The following is a 22,974-nucleotide window of genomic DNA, read 5'->3' on the forward strand; positions in this document are numbered from 1 at the left end:
ATGCAATATTTTCACAGAATTATTATAAGAATTATTTATTTATTTTATTTTTTATTTTTATGCTTTCTGTTTTTTCGTATTTCGTTCTTGATTATGTGTTTATGCATTTATTTTTTTTTTCAATTTTTTTTCTTTTCTTAAGATTTTTTCCTTTATTCACATAACACGTGATGCATAATATGTATATTCCATTTGCATAATGCTTTGTGTTCACAGAATATAATACAAATTTTTATTTTTATATATATATATATATATATATACATACATATAATATATGTAGAAATACGTACACTTTCATTTATTCTTTATATACCTTTTTTATTTCATTTAACATTTTTTTTTTTTTTTTTTTGTTTATATTACTATGCGTCTAAGTATGATTTTACTTAAACAAATATTATTTTTTTTATTTTTTAATTGATGAATTTATATTAACGTGTAAAGGAAAATAGCATTTGCACATAAAGATATATACTGTACTAAGTAGTTATTTTTTCTTTTTTTTTTCAATATTTAAAATATAAAATCAGGGGGAAGAGAAGGAGTATTTAATTAAGTGATACTTTTATCGCATCATTTTTTATTGAATGAGGAATGAAAGTTTCTTAAATTAGAAGAAGTTGTAATTATTATTCTAACATACCGAGCAAAAAAGAAATAGAAATAAGAGTATATTTTTTGAAATAGTTATTTTCTATATATGGAACTTTAGGAAATTTTTTTTTTTTTTTTTTTTTTGGTCATCTTGATAATTCAAAACTAATCATTAAAATATACGGGAAAATGTAATATATTTATATACGTATTATAATACACACACAGTTTATTGTAATTAATGTTTAAAACTCTCAGCTATATATATAACCAAAAAGCATCCATATTTGATATTTAAATGTGCACATATATACATATATATATATGTATACACGTACATATGTATGCATAAAAAATGAGCGTTTATTTCTTATCATTTTACACTTCTTTCGTCTTATAGAACAAAATAAAAAAAAAAAAAGACGAATAAAATGGAATATGAATTGAATGCTTTAATGACAACAATTTGATTTTTACCTGAGCATGCAATATGTGCATATATAAATATATATATATACATATAAATAAATAGATAAAAGTAAACAATAATGTAAATTTTTTTTTTTTTTAGGTTAAGAGTTGAGACCAAAACATGGACGCGTGATAGCCATGATCTATTTGATTATGAAGCTCAACAAGTAAATAAAAAAAGTTTTTTAATTTCTACTCCTATAAAGCTTTTTCGCTCAAAAGCACAAGTTTCGTGTGTAGCTGATAATCCACAGTGCTTGCCTAATACAGCACAAGATTATCTTTTATCAGTACGACCAGAAGAAGGTAACAAGAAGAAGTTACGAACAAATTGTACATTTTAATTAATTATATTTTTTATGTATTTCACATGTACAAATCATAATAATTACATGTGAATGCAAATTTTTGCTGACGTGAAAGGGAACAACAACAGCAAAATAATAATAATAATATAATAAACAACGTACGCAGTGATTTATTTATCATCCTATATATATATATATATATATGCGCTTATGTATATCCATATATACAAGTCCGTGTCCATGTGACCTCTAATTAAATGAGGGGCGTTTATTGCAAAGAAAAAAATTAAACGAAACAAGTATATATATATTTTTTATATCTACATAAATTGCTTTTTTGTGTTATTTTAAAATACAAAATTTTCACGCAATGACATTTTGTATTTAATGGCGCATATTTTTTTTTTATGAATTTTTAATTTCATTTTACTATATTTCATTTTAACATATTTCATTTTACTATATTTCATTTTACTATATTTCATTTTACTATATTTCATTTTAACATATTTCATTTTAACATATTTCATTTTATTATATTTCATTTTATTATATTTTTTACTTCTTTTCATTATTAAAGATAAATATGTGATATCACCGGCTGAACATTCCCTAAGTAATCAGTACAACGTAAAAAAGCTTTGGATCATTGTGAAGGATTTACCTGAGAAATTTTATGCGTTACACGAAAATGATATTATAAAATTAGGAAGATTTCGTCTAAAAGTAAGGCAATTCATTGAATCAGTTGATACGTTAAATTCATTAAAATTAGATGATTGTCCATCCAAAAAATGTGAAGCAATATTAGACTCTTCGAATATACAATGTAGAATATGTTTAATAGAAGGTAATCAAGAAAATGATCCATTAATATGTCCATGTGATTGTAAAGGATCTATTAAATATGCTCATTTGATGTGTTTAAGAAAATGGATAAATGGACGATTGAATTTAAATGATCAACTGTTTTCAGGTTCAGTTTTTATAAAGGATATATGCTGTGAGTTATGTAAATCGAAATATCCGAAAAGTATAAAACAAAATGATGAATTAGTACAACTAGTAAAAATTCCAAATTTGAAAACCCCTTTAATAGTGTTAGATAATATTATAGGACAAACAAGTAAAGGAGTGCACTTAATTAGTTTTGCTGATAAAAAATATCTTAAATTAGGAAGAGGACATGAATCCGATGTTCGAATTCCAGATGTTTCTATTTCAAGATATCATGCTACTATAAAATATGAAAAAGGATTATTCAAATTAGAAGATCATAATTCAAAATTTGGTACATTAGTTGCTTTGAGAAAAGCTAGAGAAATATGTCCTAAAGATACCATGTCTCTACAAGTAGGTAGAAGTGTCGTAAATTTCAGAGTAGATGAAGAAATTCCATTCAAGAGTGGAACAATTGATATTATTGAAAATAAAGAGGTTATAGATTCATCTGAAATAGCTAATAACGAAAAGAGCAATACGAATATTACTCAAATAAATAATACCAATTTAGAAGAAAATAATAGAAATGCTTATGAAGGGAATCAGTTTGTTGATCTAACAAATACCACTAATACTATGCAGAATTCTTATGTTTCTTACAGAGTTGACAATTTTGTGTCCTTATTAAATTATCAAAATGAATATAGAATATTTGGTTTAAGAAATTGCTACAACCTTATGGAAAATGGTAATAACAATAACAATGAGCAAAATTTGGTCCAACTGAACTGCTCAGGAAACAATATGAACATTGAAGGTATTCAGGATGACCTTGATATGAATAGCAATGAAAATTGTAATGGAAATTGTAATGGAAACAGTAATAGCAATAACAATAATGTTAATAATGACATTAAGATTAATGATTCCATGAATGCACAAATAGTTGTACGAAATAATAATCAGAACATTCAAGAAAATAATGAGGAAGATGAAAACAACAACAACAATGACAATAATGATGAAAACAACAACGATGAAGAGGGAGATGACGATGACGAAAATAATGCCAGCGGAAATAATAACAATAATAATAATAATAATAGTAGCAATAATAATGGAAATAACGAAAGCAATGACAGTTGTAATAATGGTCATAATAACAACAGCGATCGTAATGATAATGATAATAATAGCAATGACAGCAGCAACCAGAACAACAGTACCTATAACAGCAATGGTAATAATGACACGTACAGCAATAGTAACGGTAATAAAAAGAATAACAGTAGTAGCTACAACAATAGTAGCAATAGCAGTAACGGAAGCAGTAGTTCTAATAATAGTTATAATAACAAAATATGCAGTAGTAATTATGACAGTCCTATTGAAAATAATAAATTTTTAAAGCATACGAACGAAAATTGTAGTAATATGTATCATAATGAGAATATAAGTAGATACAATAGAAATGATTCTGGAAATTATTGCAAGAACAATGATAAAGATACATCTTATAACGGTAGAAAGAATGAATATATACGCAACAGCTGTAATACTTTTTGTGACAAAGCTTTAAGTGCACTGAATAGTCATGATAACTTAAATTTTATTAATAGAAATAATTATATAAATTATGAAAAAATGAATATTGAAGACAATTTTTTTTTTCGTAATGAATGGAAAACTCCTCAATTAACAGATTTTTGCACAAATAATGATATTCTAAATAATAATTTTATATTTAATTGTAATACTAGTTTAGAAAAAATGTATGATTCTGTTAATAATAGTAGTTATCAAAAGGAATTTAATGAAAATGTCTTTCCATATTCTTATTATCATTTTAATAAAAATGAAGGAGAAACGATTAATGGTATTTTATATAACCAAGCAAATTATAATGACACTTATTACACTGGTGACATGAACTTAACTAACAATAAACATACCGCTTATAATGATCCTAGCAAAATGCGTAAGAAAATTGTAGGAATAGAATCTAATAGTCTAAAAGATATAAGCGATATAAATAACGAGGAAAATTTGAATGACTCCCTAACAAAAATTCAAAATTCTAGCAGTATGAATGGCTATTCATTAAACTATGAAAATTGCATGGTAAATAAATACAAATATAGTAAGTCGTTTATGTACTCTACAAAGGACAGCTTACACAATGCTGATGAAGTAAATGGGACCAAGCTGGACGGGTGTGACAGCAACGACCATAACAATAGTAGTAGTAGTAGTAGTAATAGCAGTAGTAACGAAAGAGAAAGTAATAGTAATAGAAGTAGGGAAAAAATGAGCGTTACTAAAAAATTGTCGATATCATGTGGTAACAACAATGCGCCATTAATAAACAATTATACTGTTGATGCATGCGAACTAAAAGAACAACATATGTTGAAAAACAAAACAAAAATGATTAATTCGAATAATAAGAATATTATGTTAGATTTATATGATAAAAAAAATGTACGTCATAAAAAATTAAAAAAATGTATGAATAATGACAATGCAGAAAGACCATTCATTGTAGAAAATATGTACCAGAATAATAATACTTTGAGTCTTTGTAAAGATGGAAATATGATGCCTAGTAGTATCATTAGTAAAGATCAGAATTATGTTTACAAAAATCAGCACAACGTATCGAAATATATAAAGGGAAATTTAATGAGAAATAAAGTATCATGTACAAATTTTTTTAACGTGCCTTTTCATAGGAATAATTTGAACGATGAATATTTGAATTATTATTTAAAAAAAAAATACTATAGTGAGGAGTCATTTTATAAAGAAAAGTTGTATTATGAAAGTCCACAGGAGTATAAATGCGATAGAGGTAGAAATAGTTATAGTAGGATGAAAAATATTAATGATAGTAGTGGTGGTGATAATAATAACGGTAGCAGTAATAGCAGCGATAAAATTAGTGCAAAGATTAGCGGTAACATCAACAGTAGCAGTAGCAGTAGCAGATATAAGTTTAACCATAAGTATTACTCACAAAGTGTAGAAACGCACAAACCATACAATGTCTTCAATTTTAATGATAAACTTAGTGTGAACCGAAACAATCCATACGTTCTTATTAACTCGGTTAGTTGTGTTGATAAAAAATTCAACTATAATTACAGGGGTGGTATTCCTAATTTTAATGTAGGTTCTGATTTTGTTTTAAATAGTTATTGCTCGAATGGTAATCTTGCTTATTTTGATGTGCCATGTTTGTTACATAACTCAAACTATGCGAATAAAAAGAACCAATCTTTTTTAAACCTACAAAAAGACAAAGATAATTACAATAACAATAGTAATACTGGTGGTAGCAGTAATTACAACCCAAAGTATAACGACAAATGTGGAAGCAGTAGTAATAATAACACTATTAGTAATAGTACTACCAATAACACGAGTACTTCCAATCATAATAATAGTAATAATGATATTAATAGTAATAGCTCTAATTATAGTAACAATAATAATGGTTACAGTAACAGTAACAGTAACACTAACAGTAACACTAACAGTAACACTAACAGCAATATCGACAGTTGTAGTAGAAATTATGGTGAGTACATAACTGAGAGCAGTAAAAACGAAATTAATATATATGATTTCAAAGAACATAACGATATCGAAAAACAATATCATTGTGCAAATGATAACAACATGAAAGAATATAATTTACCTTTTGAAAAAAAACACAAAGATTATTTTCTTAGAAATAATAGAAGAAATAAATCATATTATGATGCATATACAAGTTACGCTACTAATGATATTAATGCGTTTATACACAATTACAGTTATTCAGATGAAAATTGCAATAATAATAATACCATAATAAATATCAAAAATATGGAATTAACAACAAAAAATAAGAAAAAATATTGTAACAATAATATTAATTTGGCAGATTTATGCAACTGTTCTGAATTAAATAAATCGTTTTATGATACTCAATTTTATAAAAAATTTACGTCAAGGATCAAAAAAAATGAGGACAATAGAAGTGGTAAAATCAATAAAGGGTATTGTGAAAGCATGAACATGAGTAATGATAGTAGTGACTATAATAGAAGGAAAAGAAATAGCACAAATAAGAAAAATAGTATAATCAATAGGGGCAGTGGGAATAGTAGAAGAAGCAGTAGGAATATTCATAAGATTAAAAATGACAAAATGTTAATAATTAAAAACGACAGGAGTTATAGGAGTGATGGAAGCATCAACTGCGATGATGGTAATAAAAGAGACAGTTGTGAAAACATTCTTAATATTAAACACAGTACATCGGGAAATGTAAACAGTGTTAGAAATAATAACAGTGAAGAAGAAATAAGCTTAAATGCAAATGGTACGTATGACGATTTAGGAAATATTTATGAAACTACTGGTAACAGCAACGATAGTGAAAGGGATGAGATCACGTTTGATAGTGTATTAGAGCATGCAGAAATACCTATTACACATAGAAATAAAGAAACACCAAATGGAATCATGTATTTTCATAAGTGTAATGGAAGTAATTTGTCGAGTCATTCGAATACCTCATTGAACGTTATGGGTAATAAAAAAAGCAATGCAAAATCGCACAAAATAAAACGAAACACAATAAGATGAATATTAATAGATTATGTCTTGCAATGTGGATGTCAGTAACAGCGAACGAATGTGTATTTGTATATATGTACGCATGTACGTATATATATATATATATATATATATATATATATATGTTTGTATGCTCCTGCACATTCATGCATCTACTTTTGCTCCCGATACACTTCTTCATAATTAACCTTTTTTCTTGTTAGGTAGTAAGTCTCTGAATGAGGAAAATATTTACCTTAAGGAGGGTAAGGTAATTTAAAAAAGGGTTATTAAATTCCTTGTCTTTTGAAGAAGCTAAAGGATGAAATTGTATGTATTAATGAATATATAATTAAGATGAGAGTAGGGATTACATTTTTTTTTTTTTTTTTCTCCTTTCTTTTTTTTTAATGGTGCATTATATTTTTTTCCTTTCTTTTCTCAGCTTAGTATTTTTTATGTTTTTTTATATTTCACATATATTTTATATTTAATTGTTAAAATATTTTTCTTGTTAAATTAGAATAGTAGTTATAAATATGTTTCAAAAATTTAAGACAATTTTTTTAATAAATATTAAAAAATTCTTCAAGAAAAAAAAAACAAAAATTATTATTGGAATATATGAAGTGCCATTTCTTTTTTTTTTTTTTTTTTTTTTTTTTATAAAATTAATGTAAAGCGTAATTATGAAAAGAGAGAAATGTTTATTTTATAGCTTAAATATAAAGAGATGACAAAATTTTTTTTTTTATAAATTGCATTTAGCTTTTATTTCATTTTAACAAATAGGTAGAATTATGTGAAAATATATATATTTTTATATGTACGTATGCATTTATGCATAAGTGTAATAACAGTAATTCATTGTTCTATCGATTGTACCTTTTATTTTTGCATTTTTCAACAGTTATTACGTCTTCTAAGACATCTTCTGAAGTGACAGCAGTTTTTCCCCCTTCATGATATGCATATAGTATATTTATTTTAAAAAAAGAAACAGAAAAATATATAAATACATTTATATATATATATATAGTTTGATATTTATTATAAATGTGTTTTAATTAATTTTTTTCCCTTGATATTTCCTTTTTGTTTTTTTTTTTTTTGTTTAAATAATTTTCGCATAAATATATATACATAAACAAATAATTATAAGGGTGTGTGCTTACACATTTTATTATATTGTATTATATTATTTCATGATATATATACATATATATATATATATATATATATATATATATATATATTTATTTATTTATTTATATTTATGTTTAACATATATTTGTTAAAATTGAGCACATTTTTAAGTGTGATAAATACAAATTTAGAATTTTTTTTTTTTTTATCCTTTTCTACAAAACTGTTGTGCTATTTTTGAAATAGTAGTATAAATTGTAAAGTGATTATTAGGAATTCTTTAAATTTATTAGAACAAACCCTAAAATATAAATATGTAAATATATATATATATATATAACAATGAGTTAAGAGTTTATTCCTACTAATTTTATAATTTATAGTACGGACGTAGACTTATTCTTAGCATGAAACAATTGCTAGTTTCATTTTTCTTTTATAAGGATAAAAAAGAAACATGATCAGAAGTACATAAGTAAAGAATATGCATTTTCTTTAGTTATTACATAATGAGTAGTGAAAGGAGTTAAAAGGAAAGGACAAAAAGGATTTAGTACTGAAAGTCTTAATTTTGTATTGCCTAAATGTAAAAACTAATTTTATATGAAATACTCTAACTACAGAATTTGAGTGTTGTATTCGCCCAAATCACTTAGTTAAATGTTCATAGTAGCTTGTTCTATTCCATTCTATATTGTCTTATCTATTTATTTATTAATTTATTTTATTTATTATATTATTTTTTTGTTTTTTTTTTTTTGGTTGTGTTTTATTGTATATTAGCCTATTCAGCTAACTGTCAAATTATACGACACTCTAGCGTTTCTTATTGAGTTCTACTGACAGTGCTCATCATTTCAGCATTTTAAAAATTGAACATTGATGATTTCTCAAATTGCATATATATCCTCTTTCACTTTTGTGCGTACGTACATATATATGTATATATATACATATGCGTGCGTGTGCTTATGTAAGTATATTTATATGCTTCCGCTCATGTGCACATTAAAAGAATAAAATTTACGACATTTAAAATATAAGTCTTTCTTGGTTTAAGATTTAACTGGGGAATCGTGAAAAAGTGTATTTATTAATGCGAAAATATTCACATATATATGTATTATAAATATTGAGTAAAACAAATATACAATAAAAAAAAAATAATAAATTAATAAATGAAATGGAAAAAATTAAAATTGCTTTTGCATAATATTAAACAGTTTTGCTAAATCGTGGATAGCATGAAAACATGCGGCAAAAATGCGACACAAAAAAAAAAAGAAGGGAAAAGAAAAAGTAAAGGGAATGGAAAAGGGGAACACAGAAAGAATAGAAAACGAGAACGCAAAAGGAATGGGAAAAAAAAATATATAAACGTACAAATCTAATTATTTTCTTCATTCCCTTTCAAAGCTCATCCTTCTTCTCCTGTGCATCATTTGTATTTTCCTGAGAATTATTTTGCTCCTCTGCCTCACTTCCTTTTTGCGTATTTGTGTCTGTTTTATTCACGTTGTCATTAACTGCATCTTCTTTATCTTTTTTCTCATTTAGAATTTCATTGTTATTTTCATTATTCTTATCGTTTTCTTTATTTTCTTGTGATGAATTTTGTGTCTTCGTTTCATCCGTATTTTTATTTTCCTCTTTTTTTTCCTTCTTTACTACAGGTTTTTTAATTTTTTCAAGGCTCTTCACTAATGAGTTAATTGATTTAAATTTTAGTTCTACTTCCTTAGCTTTATAATAAGGCGGAGAATAGTTATCTAATTTTTTTTGTTCTTCTTGAGCCTGAATCCACCACGTTATTTCTTTTTCTAATGAATCCCTTACCACATTAATTGTTTGTTCAGCCCATGGTTTTTTTTCATAATATTCCTTAATTTTTTCTTTCATTTCTTTTATTTTTGAATTCGTTTCTTCGATAAGTTTATCTCTTATCTGTAGTTCTTCTGCCCTTTCTTTAACGGGAATATAAATATCTTCTAACTCTCTAATTTTGTTACTTACATTTTCTAATGGTTCATCATTTTCTATATACAACCACTCTTCATATTCTTCCAATTTTTTTAAATATTCATTTCTGATTTCTTCCTTACAAACTTGTTTATACATGTCTTGTTTCATTTTACTTCTACTTTCATATATAAAGGATTCTAGATTATTTTTTTTTTCCGATTTCAAAAAAATATTGATATCATTCTGATCTAGTTTTTTTAAGAATTCCTTCTTTGTCTTTATTTCTTCATATGTTAGAGTCATTGGCTTTATATGCTTAATTTCGTATGTTAATGATACATTATGTTTTACTACTTGTGTTTTGTTCTTTTCTGTTTTATCTGTATCCTTATTTTCTTCACCACCTTGCCGCTGCTGCGACCCTTGCTCCTCGTTCTTTTCGAGGTTTTCTTCGATAATTTCTTCACTGCTGTCCTTATCGTCCTTCCTATCTTCATTTTTATCCTCCTTATCGTCCTTCTTATCTTCATTTTTATCCTCCTTGTCATCCTTCTTACCTTCTTTATTTTCTTTTCCCTCTTCGCTTCCTTCCATTTGCTTCTTCTCCTCGTACATAAGGTGCATGCTTTCCATATTCAGAACACCGAATTTATCAAGATGAAATTTTAGCTTTATTTTTGGAGGATCTAAATTTTCATATTTCTTCTTTGTCCCGTCGTCTAAAGGATTTACAGAATACTGCGTAATCATTTTCCCATTCTCAAAAACCGAAATCTTTAAATTATCTCTATATTTTAATATAACACTTTTTGTAACAGGGTACTTGGAATTGTAGCTAATTAATTCTTTCTGTATATTTTTCTCATCACTAGATTCATTATCCTTAGTTTTAGTACTGTCCTCAAATAATACATGATATTCATTCGAAATAATATCTGTATAGTCTAAATCTTTTAGTCGAAAATTTGCACTATTATAAGCAGCAATGTAAAGAGTACCCATAGTAACAGCTTCATCACTATTCAGATGCATACCTACTTTTAAAGGGTTAAAGAAATTGGTAATTTCATTTAGCACTTTAGGTACTCTCCATCCTGATCCTATTAATTCTAATGCTTCAATGTCTTTTAATTCAAAAGACGCTTTTTTAAGAGCATTATTAATAGGTCGTTTAAAATTCATAATTATGTCATGAATTAAATCTTCAAATTCTTGCCTACTAACACTATCTGTTAAACTTTTATTATTATATAAACTTTCAATAAATATATCAGCTGACTTCTTAGCACTCAATAATAATTTTGCCTTATTTGCAGATATTATTAATTTCCTCATTGCCTTTCTATCATTAATCATAGAAATATTATGTTTCTCTTCAAATCTTTTCCTTAAAAATTCTGCTAATAATACATCTATTTTATTTCCTGAACTATTTTCCAATACCTCACATGCATATACCTTAACACTTCTTGAACGAACTTTGTCCTTCTCCACATTACTAATCGTTGCGATACCTACATTTATATTCTTACTCCCAACATCTAAATACATAGTCAGCTTCGTCGTATTTAATGGCAAATCATGCACATTATGAATAGCTGCAGCTGTTATCCCATTAACTATACTCAACAATTCTAAACCAGCTATTTTTGATGCATTTACTATGGCTTCCTTTTTTCTTTGAGAAAAATTACAAGGTACTGATATAACACAACCAATATTTACATTTAAAGTTCTCTTTGTTTTATAATCTATATTTAAATGAGTGTATGCTAATTTTTTAATATAACCTAATATGTTTGCACTGACCTCTTCAGACGATAAAACCATGTCATTCTTTAATTTTAAGTTAATAGTTCCTCTTTTACTATCAACCACATAATCATATGCAAAATATTTTGAAGCAGGATCCCCATGTTCAAAATCGTAGTTGTTTATGTCACTATAAAACGCTTCATTATTTTCGTCGTAATTTTCAATATTCAAATTTTCTTTATTGTTTTTTAACCAATCAAATATATTATACCCCAAAAAGTTATTACTATTTATTAAGGTTAAATGAGGCTGTTTCGAGCTATAAACTTTTGCCTCTTCATCAAATGTTCTTACCTTGGTAGCAAAAGATATAGCATTTGATATTTTTCTCTTACTCTGATTATTTAATAATATATTAAACCCCTTACCTGGTGATACAATTGATACCTTAATATATTCATTACCAAAATCTATTCCTAATAATGAGGAACTTTTTACAATTATTACATTATTCAGAAATGTTATAACAGATAAACATAAAATAAGTGTACGTTTTATCATCTTTAACTCTTGTTTATAATTGAATTGCTCTCGCTATGCTGTCATATATTGGTCTTGCAAATTTTGTGTTTATTTCATGTAATGTGCATAAATCAAAATGGGAAAGCAAAAAGCATAGTGCTACCGTGTGAACATGTGTACAAAATGGAATAAATAGGCGCCCGCCTGCAGTATTTCGTTTTGACGTGTATACGTTGATTAGTATTCGTTGATGTGTAAACGTAAATGTGTGCGGACGATCTTTTATATGAGAACGAATGTTTATACTTTAAATTAAATTACGTTACAATTTTCTCATTTTTTCCCTCGTAATTTGTCAGCTGACTTTATGCATAATAAAGCTTACGTGTACGTATGTATATATATTTATATATATATATATTTATATATCACTTCAATATTCGGACTGCGCGAACTTGTTATCACAATCTGAAATGAAAAAAATCGTTGCTGTGAGATATTGTTATTCGTTAGAATTATTTGTACATAAATATATTTTTAATATTCTCTCCATTCAAAATTGCTGATTTGTTTATGCATTTTTCTCTCTAATTTTTTTATGAATTTTACTATATTATTTTTTTTTTTATTTTTATGGTTAATTTGGGGCTGTACTAGTTTGGCACTATCACTATATATATATGTACAAAAATACGTTTAGTGCTATATCTTTTTTTTTTTATGGTTAACTTTTAATTTTCTGGTCAAAATTTCTTTTTTTTCGAGGGGAATTTTTTTCAAAAAAACCCTATCTAACGACATTGACTAATTAAAAATTTTTAAATATTTTTTATACTACATATTATATACCCATGTAAACATATGAATATATAAACTCATATTTTTGTATGTATTTATATATGTATATATACTATCATATATAGTGGTTTATAAGTTCAGTAAAATCATGTAAAAAAGATTTTCAGAATAAAAATGAGAATTTATATTACTCCTCACAAAGGGCAATTGGAACACGTTTTAAGAACTTATTATTAGGGTGTTATATTAGAACGTTTTTAAGTTGCTAATCCAGAAATTACAGTTTTAGAGTAATTTTGCTACATTAAACGTCCATATATACATATATGTATATATATACACATTCATCCATGTACAAATTATATATACACACTTGCTAAATTTAGCGCACTTTTAACTGATTCACTGAACGTTATCGTGTTGAGTAAATTTTGAAAATTAAAAATAATAATACGATCAAAAAAAAAAAAAATTAAAATTAAAGCTAAAACTGACCTTATAATTAAAGCTATAAATAATGTTAAAATTAAAATTATAATTGACGTTAAAATTAAAACTAAATGAAGTTAAAATTAAAACTAAAATTGAAGTTTAAATTAAAGCTTAAATTAGAAGAATGAAGATGTACATAAAACAATAATAAAAATTAGATCAAATAAACATACGATGGTACAATTAAAAAAGACACAAGGATGTAAGAACATTCATTTTGTTGTTCAAATGAAAAAAGCTACAATAAAAAAAAAATATATTAAAAAGAGAATAGCATGTATGCCACAAAAAGGGGATTTTCGCCAATCATGTATTTTCCATACCGAAGTTACTGTTTACACGTTTATGCATTTAAGAATGAAATATATTATATATACACAGACACATATCTATTCATATATTCGTATATTCAACAAACACATGGACAAAACTCATACATACCCATACTCATATTCGTGTGAACAATATATACTAAGCAGCAAGGAACAAAAAAAAATGGTACGAAAAGTTACACAAAATGAGGGCCACTCTCAAAAGCGAAAAGGCACATTTTTCAACTGCAGAATAATTATAAAAACTAATTAATTAAGCAAAAACGAAATTTCTTACTATGTATTAATATAACTTGAATGGCAAATGGCACTATAAAATTTTATTCGAATTGCGCTACACAAATGCAAAACAAAAAAATAAAATAATATAAATAAATAATAATAAATGAATAGAAATATACTAATAAATAAATAAATAAATAAATAAATAATAATAAATGAATAGAAATATACTAATAAATAAATAAATAAATAAATAATAATAAATGAACAGAAATATACTAATAAATAAATAATAATAAATGAATAGAAATATACTAATAAATAAATAAATAATAATAAATAAATATAAAAATAAAAAATTATAAAATAATTAAAAAAGAAAAAAAAAAAAAAAAAAGGGGCTTTATTTTACTTTTCCACGAATTATCGTTTAATGGCTCTAAAACAGCTTGGCACTCATATATGCACGTCGAGGCGCTATTTATCCTGAGTAAGTTTTTCATACTTACCTCCTACGAAAACCTTGGGCAACAAAAATTCCTTATCAAAACTATTTTGAACAATCTTGGATTTGTCTGTTGATCTTCTTTCTTGCTTACAAGCTTCTTCATTCTGCTGCATCAACCTTTGCTGCTCTAATGCTTTTTCATCACCACAACCCCATGCCTCCACTTCGTTTATGGAAAGTTTGTACAAAAAGGTGTCTTCATCGCCTTCATCATCATCATTTTCCTCATAATGGATATACTGATTATCATTCGAATTATTTTTGTTCTTGTGTTCTTTTACTTTATTATTATCCCTTTCATAATGTGGGAAATATAAGTGCCCGCTTTTATAAGTATAATCAGATTGAGTACAATAAGAGTCTTTAAATTCATCACTCAAAAATAGTCTGAAGCATTCAGTTCTTCCTCCAAAACCTAACCCCTTAGGGTAAAAGGAATTTTTACTATTCAAATAAACATAATTTGTTCCGAATTGATTTGTTCTTATTATTCTAAAAACTGGTGAAGCTGAAAATAAAAAGTCATTTGAGGATCCATGAAATAAATGAGAATCCTTTAGAGCAGTGGTACAAACTGCACCTAATATTTGATTGTCACTTGTTTTTATTACAATTATTATAGGGGCTTCATAATAAAAAAGGCAGCTCATAAATCTATTAAAACTTGTACCTTCTTTCCAAGAAGCATATAATCTATACCATTCATTATTCATAAAACATGGCGAACATTGTCTTAGGGTAAAAACTACTTCATCTGTTAATATTTTACTTGTTTTATTTAAAAATAATCCTCTCCATCCACTGGATGAATTCTGAATTTCGACAATTGAAGATGATTTTTCATATTTCTCTTCTATCTTTTTAGGGTTGTTCTTATTTTCTTGTTTTTTTATTTCATTCATTTTCATGTTAGTATATATCGTATGTATTAGATCTATACTGTTCATGCATAAGTCATTAATATTTTCCAAGCCGTTCTCTTCCTCCGACCTGTTTTCTTCACCAGTGTTAATGTAACTCTTACCATTACTGCTATTATTATTGTTATTACTATTACTAATACCACTGTTACTTTTTTTCTTTTTCTTTTTTTTTTCCTCTGTTATTATATTTTCGCAATTCATGAAATGCTTCAGTGTTGCGTTAGAATAATTACTACACAAACTTATAAATGTGGTATTAATATATTCAACCACTAGTGAATATATAGTATTTTTATTATTATCTATGGAATTTACAAATAATCTAAAACCCATAATTATATTTCTAAAATCTAAATTTGTTTCTAATGAACAAAAAAGTTCATTAAAAAAGTAGGCTAAGTCCCAACTATTTTTTCTATTATTTAAATTCGTAACATCATATGGACTAGTTGAGTATTTTTTTAATGATATATTATTCTTTTCAGGTATTTGACTTTTATTAGCTAGTTTGAATAATATATTATTTGGATATAATAAATATAATTGTTCAATATACATATATGTAAAAAGATGATGTAAGGCTTCTTCTACTGATATTAAATCTTTCATAATATAATTTTTTGGATACTGATTTTTCAAAATATTTTTTTCTAAAAAGAAAATATTATCCTTTATAAATTTATAATTTCTTTCCTTTTTTTTATTTTTATTTATTACATTCACATTTGAATCGGAAAACACAAATTTAAAAGAATTGCGGTTTCTTCCTAATTCATCCTCATCTTCACTTGTAGTATTAATATTGTTATTATATTTATTACCCCTATCATTATCACCATTATTGCCATAATTATTATTACTGTAAATATTGTTAACATTATTGTCATTACTGTTATTATCATTGCAGTTGAGGAAGGAAGCATGTATGTCCTCTTTTTTATCACTCCCCTTTGTACGTTCCATGGTGCTTAAGTTTTCCGTGTTGCCCTCATTTTCCTCCTCCAATTTAAATTTGGTTAATGTGTTATTCGGGCAATCATCATTTGGATTACCATCATTTAGATTGGCATAATTCGGATTAGAATCACTCGGATTAGAATCACTCAGATTACCATCATTCGGGTTTCCATCATTAAGGTTACAATATATCTCTCTACCACCATTCATGTTACCACTATTCACGTTAGCATTATTCGGGTTACTACCATGTGATATACTATATCTTAAAAAGCTCATAAACAAAATTTTTATAAGTATCCGACTTTTTACACTGTTAATATATGACAATATATTAATTATGTCTTGAAGGGATATTTCATTATTCACTTTTTTACTACTTTTATTAAACAGAACATTTAAAGCATAATTAAACCCATAATGATTACTCTTTGTTTCCTTATGTCGACACTTTTTTCTTAGTACTTCATGAAATGAAGGCAATACTAGGGCAATATATGGTCTCAATATATAAGGATATACATATATAAAATCTAACGTGCTAATTTTTTCATTTGCTTCTTTTTTATTTAAATTAAATTTTTTTCTTATCATTTCTACATCCTCTTCCCTCAAATTTCCATAATTTAATGTATGTTTTGAGTGTCCTTCCCCCATCCTTTCAATGCTTTTTTTTTTTCAAAATAAAAAAATAATATTAATAAATTTCTTACATGTCAATATAAGTATGAAATAAATATGTACAGCATACGTACATACAGCCTAAATGTACAAGAAATATATCAATAAAAATGAAAACGTATAATTATACCTAAGTACATGTATATAAATACGTACAAATAAATAAATAAATATAAATATAAATATAAATATAAATATAAATATAAATATAAATATAAATATAAATATAATAAATATAAATATAAATATATATATATATATATATATATATATATATATATATATATATATATATATATATATATATATATATGTATGTAAATGTATATATTAATGAATATAAAAAAATATATATAAATATAAATGTATATATAGATATATACGTATATATAGATACATGTATATATATAAAAGTATATATAAATAATGTATATATATAAAAGTACATATAAATAATGTATATATATAAAAGTACATATAAATAATGTATATATATAAAAGTACATATAAATAATATATATATATATATATAAGTATATATAAATATTGTATATATAAAAGTATATATAAATATTGTATAAATATAAAAGTACATATAAATAATGCATACATACATTAACTTATTGTTCGTTAAGCCAATTTAATTCCTCTTTAAATATGTAGATGGAAAATTTTAATTGAAAATATAAGTCCTTTCGTTTAATAAAAAATATATACAGGGTTTTCCCTTCTGCATTTCATTAAAAACCCATATAACATTTTGTTTATTTGGATTTGTTTACATAATGTTAAAATTTTCTTCTTTTCTTCTTTAATGTTGCGGGTGCTGGCACGTATAAATTAATACATACTTGTTTGCATTTATATATATATATAATGCAATATTATGCTTCCCATCCATTTTTTTTTAATTTTGGAAAATAATATTACGAAAAAAATTTAACAATAACATAAGCATCGTAAGTTTTTGAAGAAAGTGTTTTCCTGTAGTAAACTGCAAAAAAGCACATATACCAGTATTAATGTATATATATATATTTTTCCGCCGTATTTTTTTTTTTTTTTTTTTTTTTTTGGTTAAAGGAAAGAAATAAATAGTTATGTGTTAATATTTGTATAATTTCAGCCCTTTTTTTTTTTTTTTTTTGCTTTTTTGTGAAAAAATGGAAAAATGATTCACGTTTTAAAAAAAATAAATGTACTTGGCACAACTGCGCGTGAAGCATCACTGTTAATTTTTCCCCTTTGAATTATATGGCAGTAAAAACATGTAAATTTAATATACACCTAAACATATATGTATATATATACGGGCATGTATTTTCTATAATTTAAAGATCTTTTACGTGTAGCATGGCATCACATTGTACGGGATTATAAGAGTTAAAAGAAGAGACGTACATATTGGTGGAAGTGTATATATATTAATATGTACGTATTCATATGTACATATTCATGCTTACGTATTCGTGCATACGTATTCTTTTGTACAAATTCATGCTTACATATTCGTGCGTACGTATTCATATGTACATATTCGTGCGTACATATTGATGTATAAATATACACCCATATACCGTACAAGTGTAACGCATGCTCCTTATGTACTGTAAAAAAAGGCTTAATACTCGCCGTTTACAGGTCAATATTTGTGGTCAACAAATGGAAGTGCGCAAACTTGGGCAAGTGCAAATTTATGCGCAGATCTACTTCTTAGTATTTTATATTTTTTCTTTTTCGAAAATTCTTGAGGAATGTCAGTAGGTATAGAAATAAGAATTTTTTCGTTGTTTTTTGCAAACTCTCTTTTAATATATCCCTGAGCTATTCGTTTTTTATATACTGGGCTCCAAGTGCAAGAGGTAATATGACCAATCGGTTCTTTATATGGATAAGAAAATATTTTGCATGTTTTAAAAATTAATTCGTTCGATATAATACCAACTCGTAAAAATTTTGATTTCCTACTGTACTCTTTCAATAAATTTTGAAACCCAAAAATGTTTCGTTCTTTTAATTTTTTATATTTTAATGTCCATGCTAAGGAGGCAGTAATAGGAGTAGTATTTTTAAAAATATCGATTCCATATAAGGGAAAACCGGATTCCATCCTTAATATATCTAAAGCATATGCACCAGCTAATTTTACCTTTGTATGATTTAAAAACAACTGTACATAGATATCACTTATATTATTATCTACAATAAATTCATATCCGTCTTCTCCTGTATCGCCTGTTCTAATACAAATAATTTCGTAGTTGTTAATAAGACCATCATCATTTGGATTGCATGTAGCATTATTCACTATAAGATTATTATTTTTCCTTACTTTAAATTTTTTAAAACTCATATATGGAATTTTAAAAAATTCAGTTTCATTCTGTTCCCTATTAAAGTAAAGGATATTATTATATTTGTTACTTCTATTCATTATAATAACATTTTTTAGGTATGCCAAAATTTTGTCTCTATTATTCCAATCATAATATTCTAAAACGTCATTGAAAACTAGAGTAGCTAAGGGACCTTGCAAAGATAATACTCTTTTATTATTATATACTTCTATATGTATATCCAAGCCACTATCTTTACAAAATAAAATATAATCACTTAAAAATTCGTATACCCCTTTTTTATAATACCCAGATGTAATTAATGTTATTTCATTTTCCCCTTTTAGTACATAGCCTATATCTATAATATACGCTTTATTGTCTAATATACATGTGTAACAAACATCGTCTTTTTTCATATCTTTTATTATATCGCAAGAAATGAAATGATTGCATATGTAAAAACAGTCATTACCTGTTAACTTTATTATAAGTTGATATGATTTATCAAATAAGCTACAATTATATCTAGTATGAAAATATTCGCTTATTGTTCCGTCACCAAATTTTGAAGGCACAATACAATTATTATATAAAATGAAACATGCATTCTTATTACAAAAAAATGAACCCAGTCTTCTATTCCTGTCTACAGTGTTTAATGTGCTGAACACGTCTAAACAACTAATGTCCAAATCATCTTCATCATTTGCATAGTTAAAAATGTCTTCAATGTGTACTTTTTTCATATCACATTCCATTGTGTTCTCTTCCATATTTTCCTTCACATGATTGAAGTCATTGTGTTTTACAATTGTGTCAAATGTGGGCATCGTTTTGTTCTCGCGTGCCTCTTTTTTTGCTCTATTGTTTTCAATACATTCATTGTATCTTTTCTCCGTAGCACTTGAAGTATTCCTCGTTTTGTTTGAACTACTTTGTATGTTATTGTTCGTCTTTTCATCCAGTGCATCGGAGGTTACATCTCTATATGCAGAATTGTTAATACACACCCCTGGAAATTGACTATTCCAAAAAAGTTCGTCTTCTTCATTTATTCCTTCCATCTGACTCAATTGACTCATTTTCCCCATTCTGCTGTCATTATTAAAGGTGGCACCTTTTTCGGCTTTTTTCTTCCTTTTATGCTGACCTTTTAAATAAGCAGGAGCCTTCGGGTAGCTATTCAAGTTATCGTTTTCATGCACGCTGTTTATGTTATTATACTCATTTGCCAAATAATTTATATGCGTATTGACAAAATGTTCTGGGTGTTCAATCTTATGAATTATTTCTTTTTTTTTATCAATGAAACCTTCACATATTGAAAAGAGGTTAAAACTGGGTGATATGTTTTCACTGAAAGAGTCGTCGTTACTTCTGACATTTCGAGGTATCCCCTCCACATCCGTTACACCACAGTAATCATTACTACTACTGCCGCTACTTCTATCACTACTCCTACTGTTGTTATCACTATAATTCCCTATGCGCAAATTTCCGCCACTAGTAAACTCTTTTCTTATTTTTATAAGTTGATTTATACAATCCCTTTCTTCTGCGCTCACTTCTTCTTTTATCTTTTCTTCATACATAAAATTACTTCCACTATTTTTTGTTACCTCCTTTAAGGGGTTATTGATCCACCCACCCCTACTTCCTCTTTTAATCTTCGAATATTTTGGTATAATATTCGGGTTGTGTTTATATCTTTCTTCATAAAACTTATCCCGCTGCTTTTGCCTTTTTCTTGTTACTGCTCCATATGTTCCGAACTTTTTTTTACTGTCCCAAGTTAATATTTTATTACATTGGATGACAAAAAAGCTCGAAAAACCTTTTATTTTGCAGTAGCATATTTCATTCGAAAAAAAAGATAAACCTTTTTGCATCTCAAAAAAAGTTCACAAAAATGGTATGAGAGGAGTATCAATGAGACTTATATCCGCGAAGGCATATTGAGTTAGAGTGGGCAAGCGTATGGGAATGTGTATACCTATATTTATATGCCTATGTATTCACCCGTTTATGTATGTACATAAATATGTATATGTATGTATGCATGAGACTATACATGTGCAGCTGAAGCTCACTAAGACTTCTCTATATATCTCTAGAGTTTATTCACACCTACATTGCACCTCTATCGCTTTACCACGTATTGATAAGAATTCTCATTTTTTTACTTTATAAAAACGTCGTATAATAATTCTTAATAAATTTTCTTGAATTGCTAATAATATCCCCCATTATAAAAGCCCATCTACCCAATTTTATGAAAAAGAAATATTTAAAGGTCCCCACTTAATCATTAAATCAGGGAAAAAAAAAAAATAATAAATAAATAAATAACTCTACAATGACGAAAAATTTTTTAAATGGTTATATAAAAAAACAGGCCTAATTTCTTATAACACAAGATGTTCATTTAATTGTAATTGTATCCATCCATTTGTCATATATATCTCATTATTACATATCCTTTTCTTTTCATAAGTAGAAAAACTATTTGACAAAGAGATGGGTTACATTTATCTATGAAAAAAATATAAGCGTATAAAAATTGTAGCAGGCGATATAGAATCTCGAAATTTCGCCAGTTACAATTTTGAATTATTTCTTTTCGTTTTAGCCTCTTCAATTTTTAAATTATAAAATCTGTTAAAAATATATTCATCCTATGAAGTAGTTGAATTTGTTAAAATGTTTTTAAATATATAAATTATTTCATACATATGGGAACAAAAAAAAAAAAAAAAAAAAAAAAAAAATACGCGCTTACATACATGCATATACACATACATGTGTACATATACACATACATACGTACATATACACATACATACGTACATATACACATACATACGTACATATACACATACATACGTACATATACACATACATACGTACATATACACATACATACGTACATATACACATACATACGTACATATACACATACATACGTACATATACACATACATACGTACATATACACATCTGTATATATATATATATATCTATATATGTGCGCACATTTTACAACCGTACACATGTGTCAAAATAATAAAGCGAAATGTAAAATTTAAAATAAATTTTCGCATGAATTATATTTTTCAGGGTTGTCTTATTGAAAAATTTTATCACTTATAATGGAAGCAAACAAACAAAAAAAAAAAAAAAAAATATTAAGGAACAAAATGTAATAAGTTTATCTATGTATGTACATATGTGTTTTTATGTATGCGCACGCAAATGTGACACACAAAAGTAAAGGATACTCCCCGTTATGGGAGTTACTAAACGTTAAAGGGAAAACAAGTTGACTGAAAATATGCCCCCTGAATATCGATAAATCTTCAGGAGTAACCCACTTCGTAATCTTTGATGTTTCACATTAGACCTCTTTTATTCTGC

General features: G+C 26.2%; 4 protein-coding genes across 4 annotated transcripts; 1 reads left to right on the plus strand and 3 right to left on the minus strand.

Annotated features, from left to right (window-relative positions):
- Positions 1 to 786: 786 nt before the first annotated feature.
- Positions 787 to 6,953, plus strand: PmUG01_12020600 (zinc finger protein, putative; the record flags this gene model as incomplete). Its single annotated transcript, XM_029006408.1, has 3 exons — positions 787 to 788; positions 1,169 to 1,374; positions 1,957 to 6,953. Coding segments are annotated over 3 exons (5,205 nt in total).
- Positions 6,954 to 9,479: 2,526 nt separating this feature from the next.
- HSP110 (heat shock protein 110, putative) lies at positions 9,480 to 12,347 on the minus strand (the record flags this gene model as incomplete). Its single annotated transcript, XM_029006409.1, has 1 exon — positions 9,480 to 12,347. One exon carries the CDS (start codon positions 12,345 to 12,347, stop codon positions 9,480 to 9,482), a length of 2,868 nt encoding a protein of 955 aa, XP_028862901.1.
- A 2,282-nt stretch (positions 12,348 to 14,629) lies between these two features.
- Positions 14,630 to 17,197, minus strand: PmUG01_12020800 (krox-like protein, putative; the record flags this gene model as incomplete). The annotated part of the gene is made up of 1 exon (XM_029006410.1): positions 14,630 to 17,197. The coding sequence occupies one exon, from the start codon at positions 17,195 to 17,197 to the stop codon at positions 14,630 to 14,632; it is 2,568 nt and encodes an 855-aa protein (XP_028862902.1).
- A 1,666-nt stretch (positions 17,198 to 18,863) lies between these two features.
- PmUG01_12020900 (aminomethyltransferase, putative) lies at positions 18,864 to 21,449 on the minus strand (the record flags this gene model as incomplete). The annotated part of the gene is made up of 1 exon (XM_029006412.1): positions 18,864 to 21,449. The coding sequence occupies one exon, from the start codon at positions 21,447 to 21,449 to the stop codon at positions 18,864 to 18,866; it is 2,586 nt and encodes an 861-aa protein (XP_028862903.1).
- Positions 21,450 to 22,974: the final 1,525 nt, after the last annotated feature.

Source organism: Plasmodium malariae (assembly GCF_900090045.1).
Source record: "Plasmodium malariae genome assembly, chromosome: 12".
Lineage (NCBI taxonomy): Eukaryota > Apicomplexa > Aconoidasida > Haemosporida > Plasmodiidae > Plasmodium > Plasmodium malariae.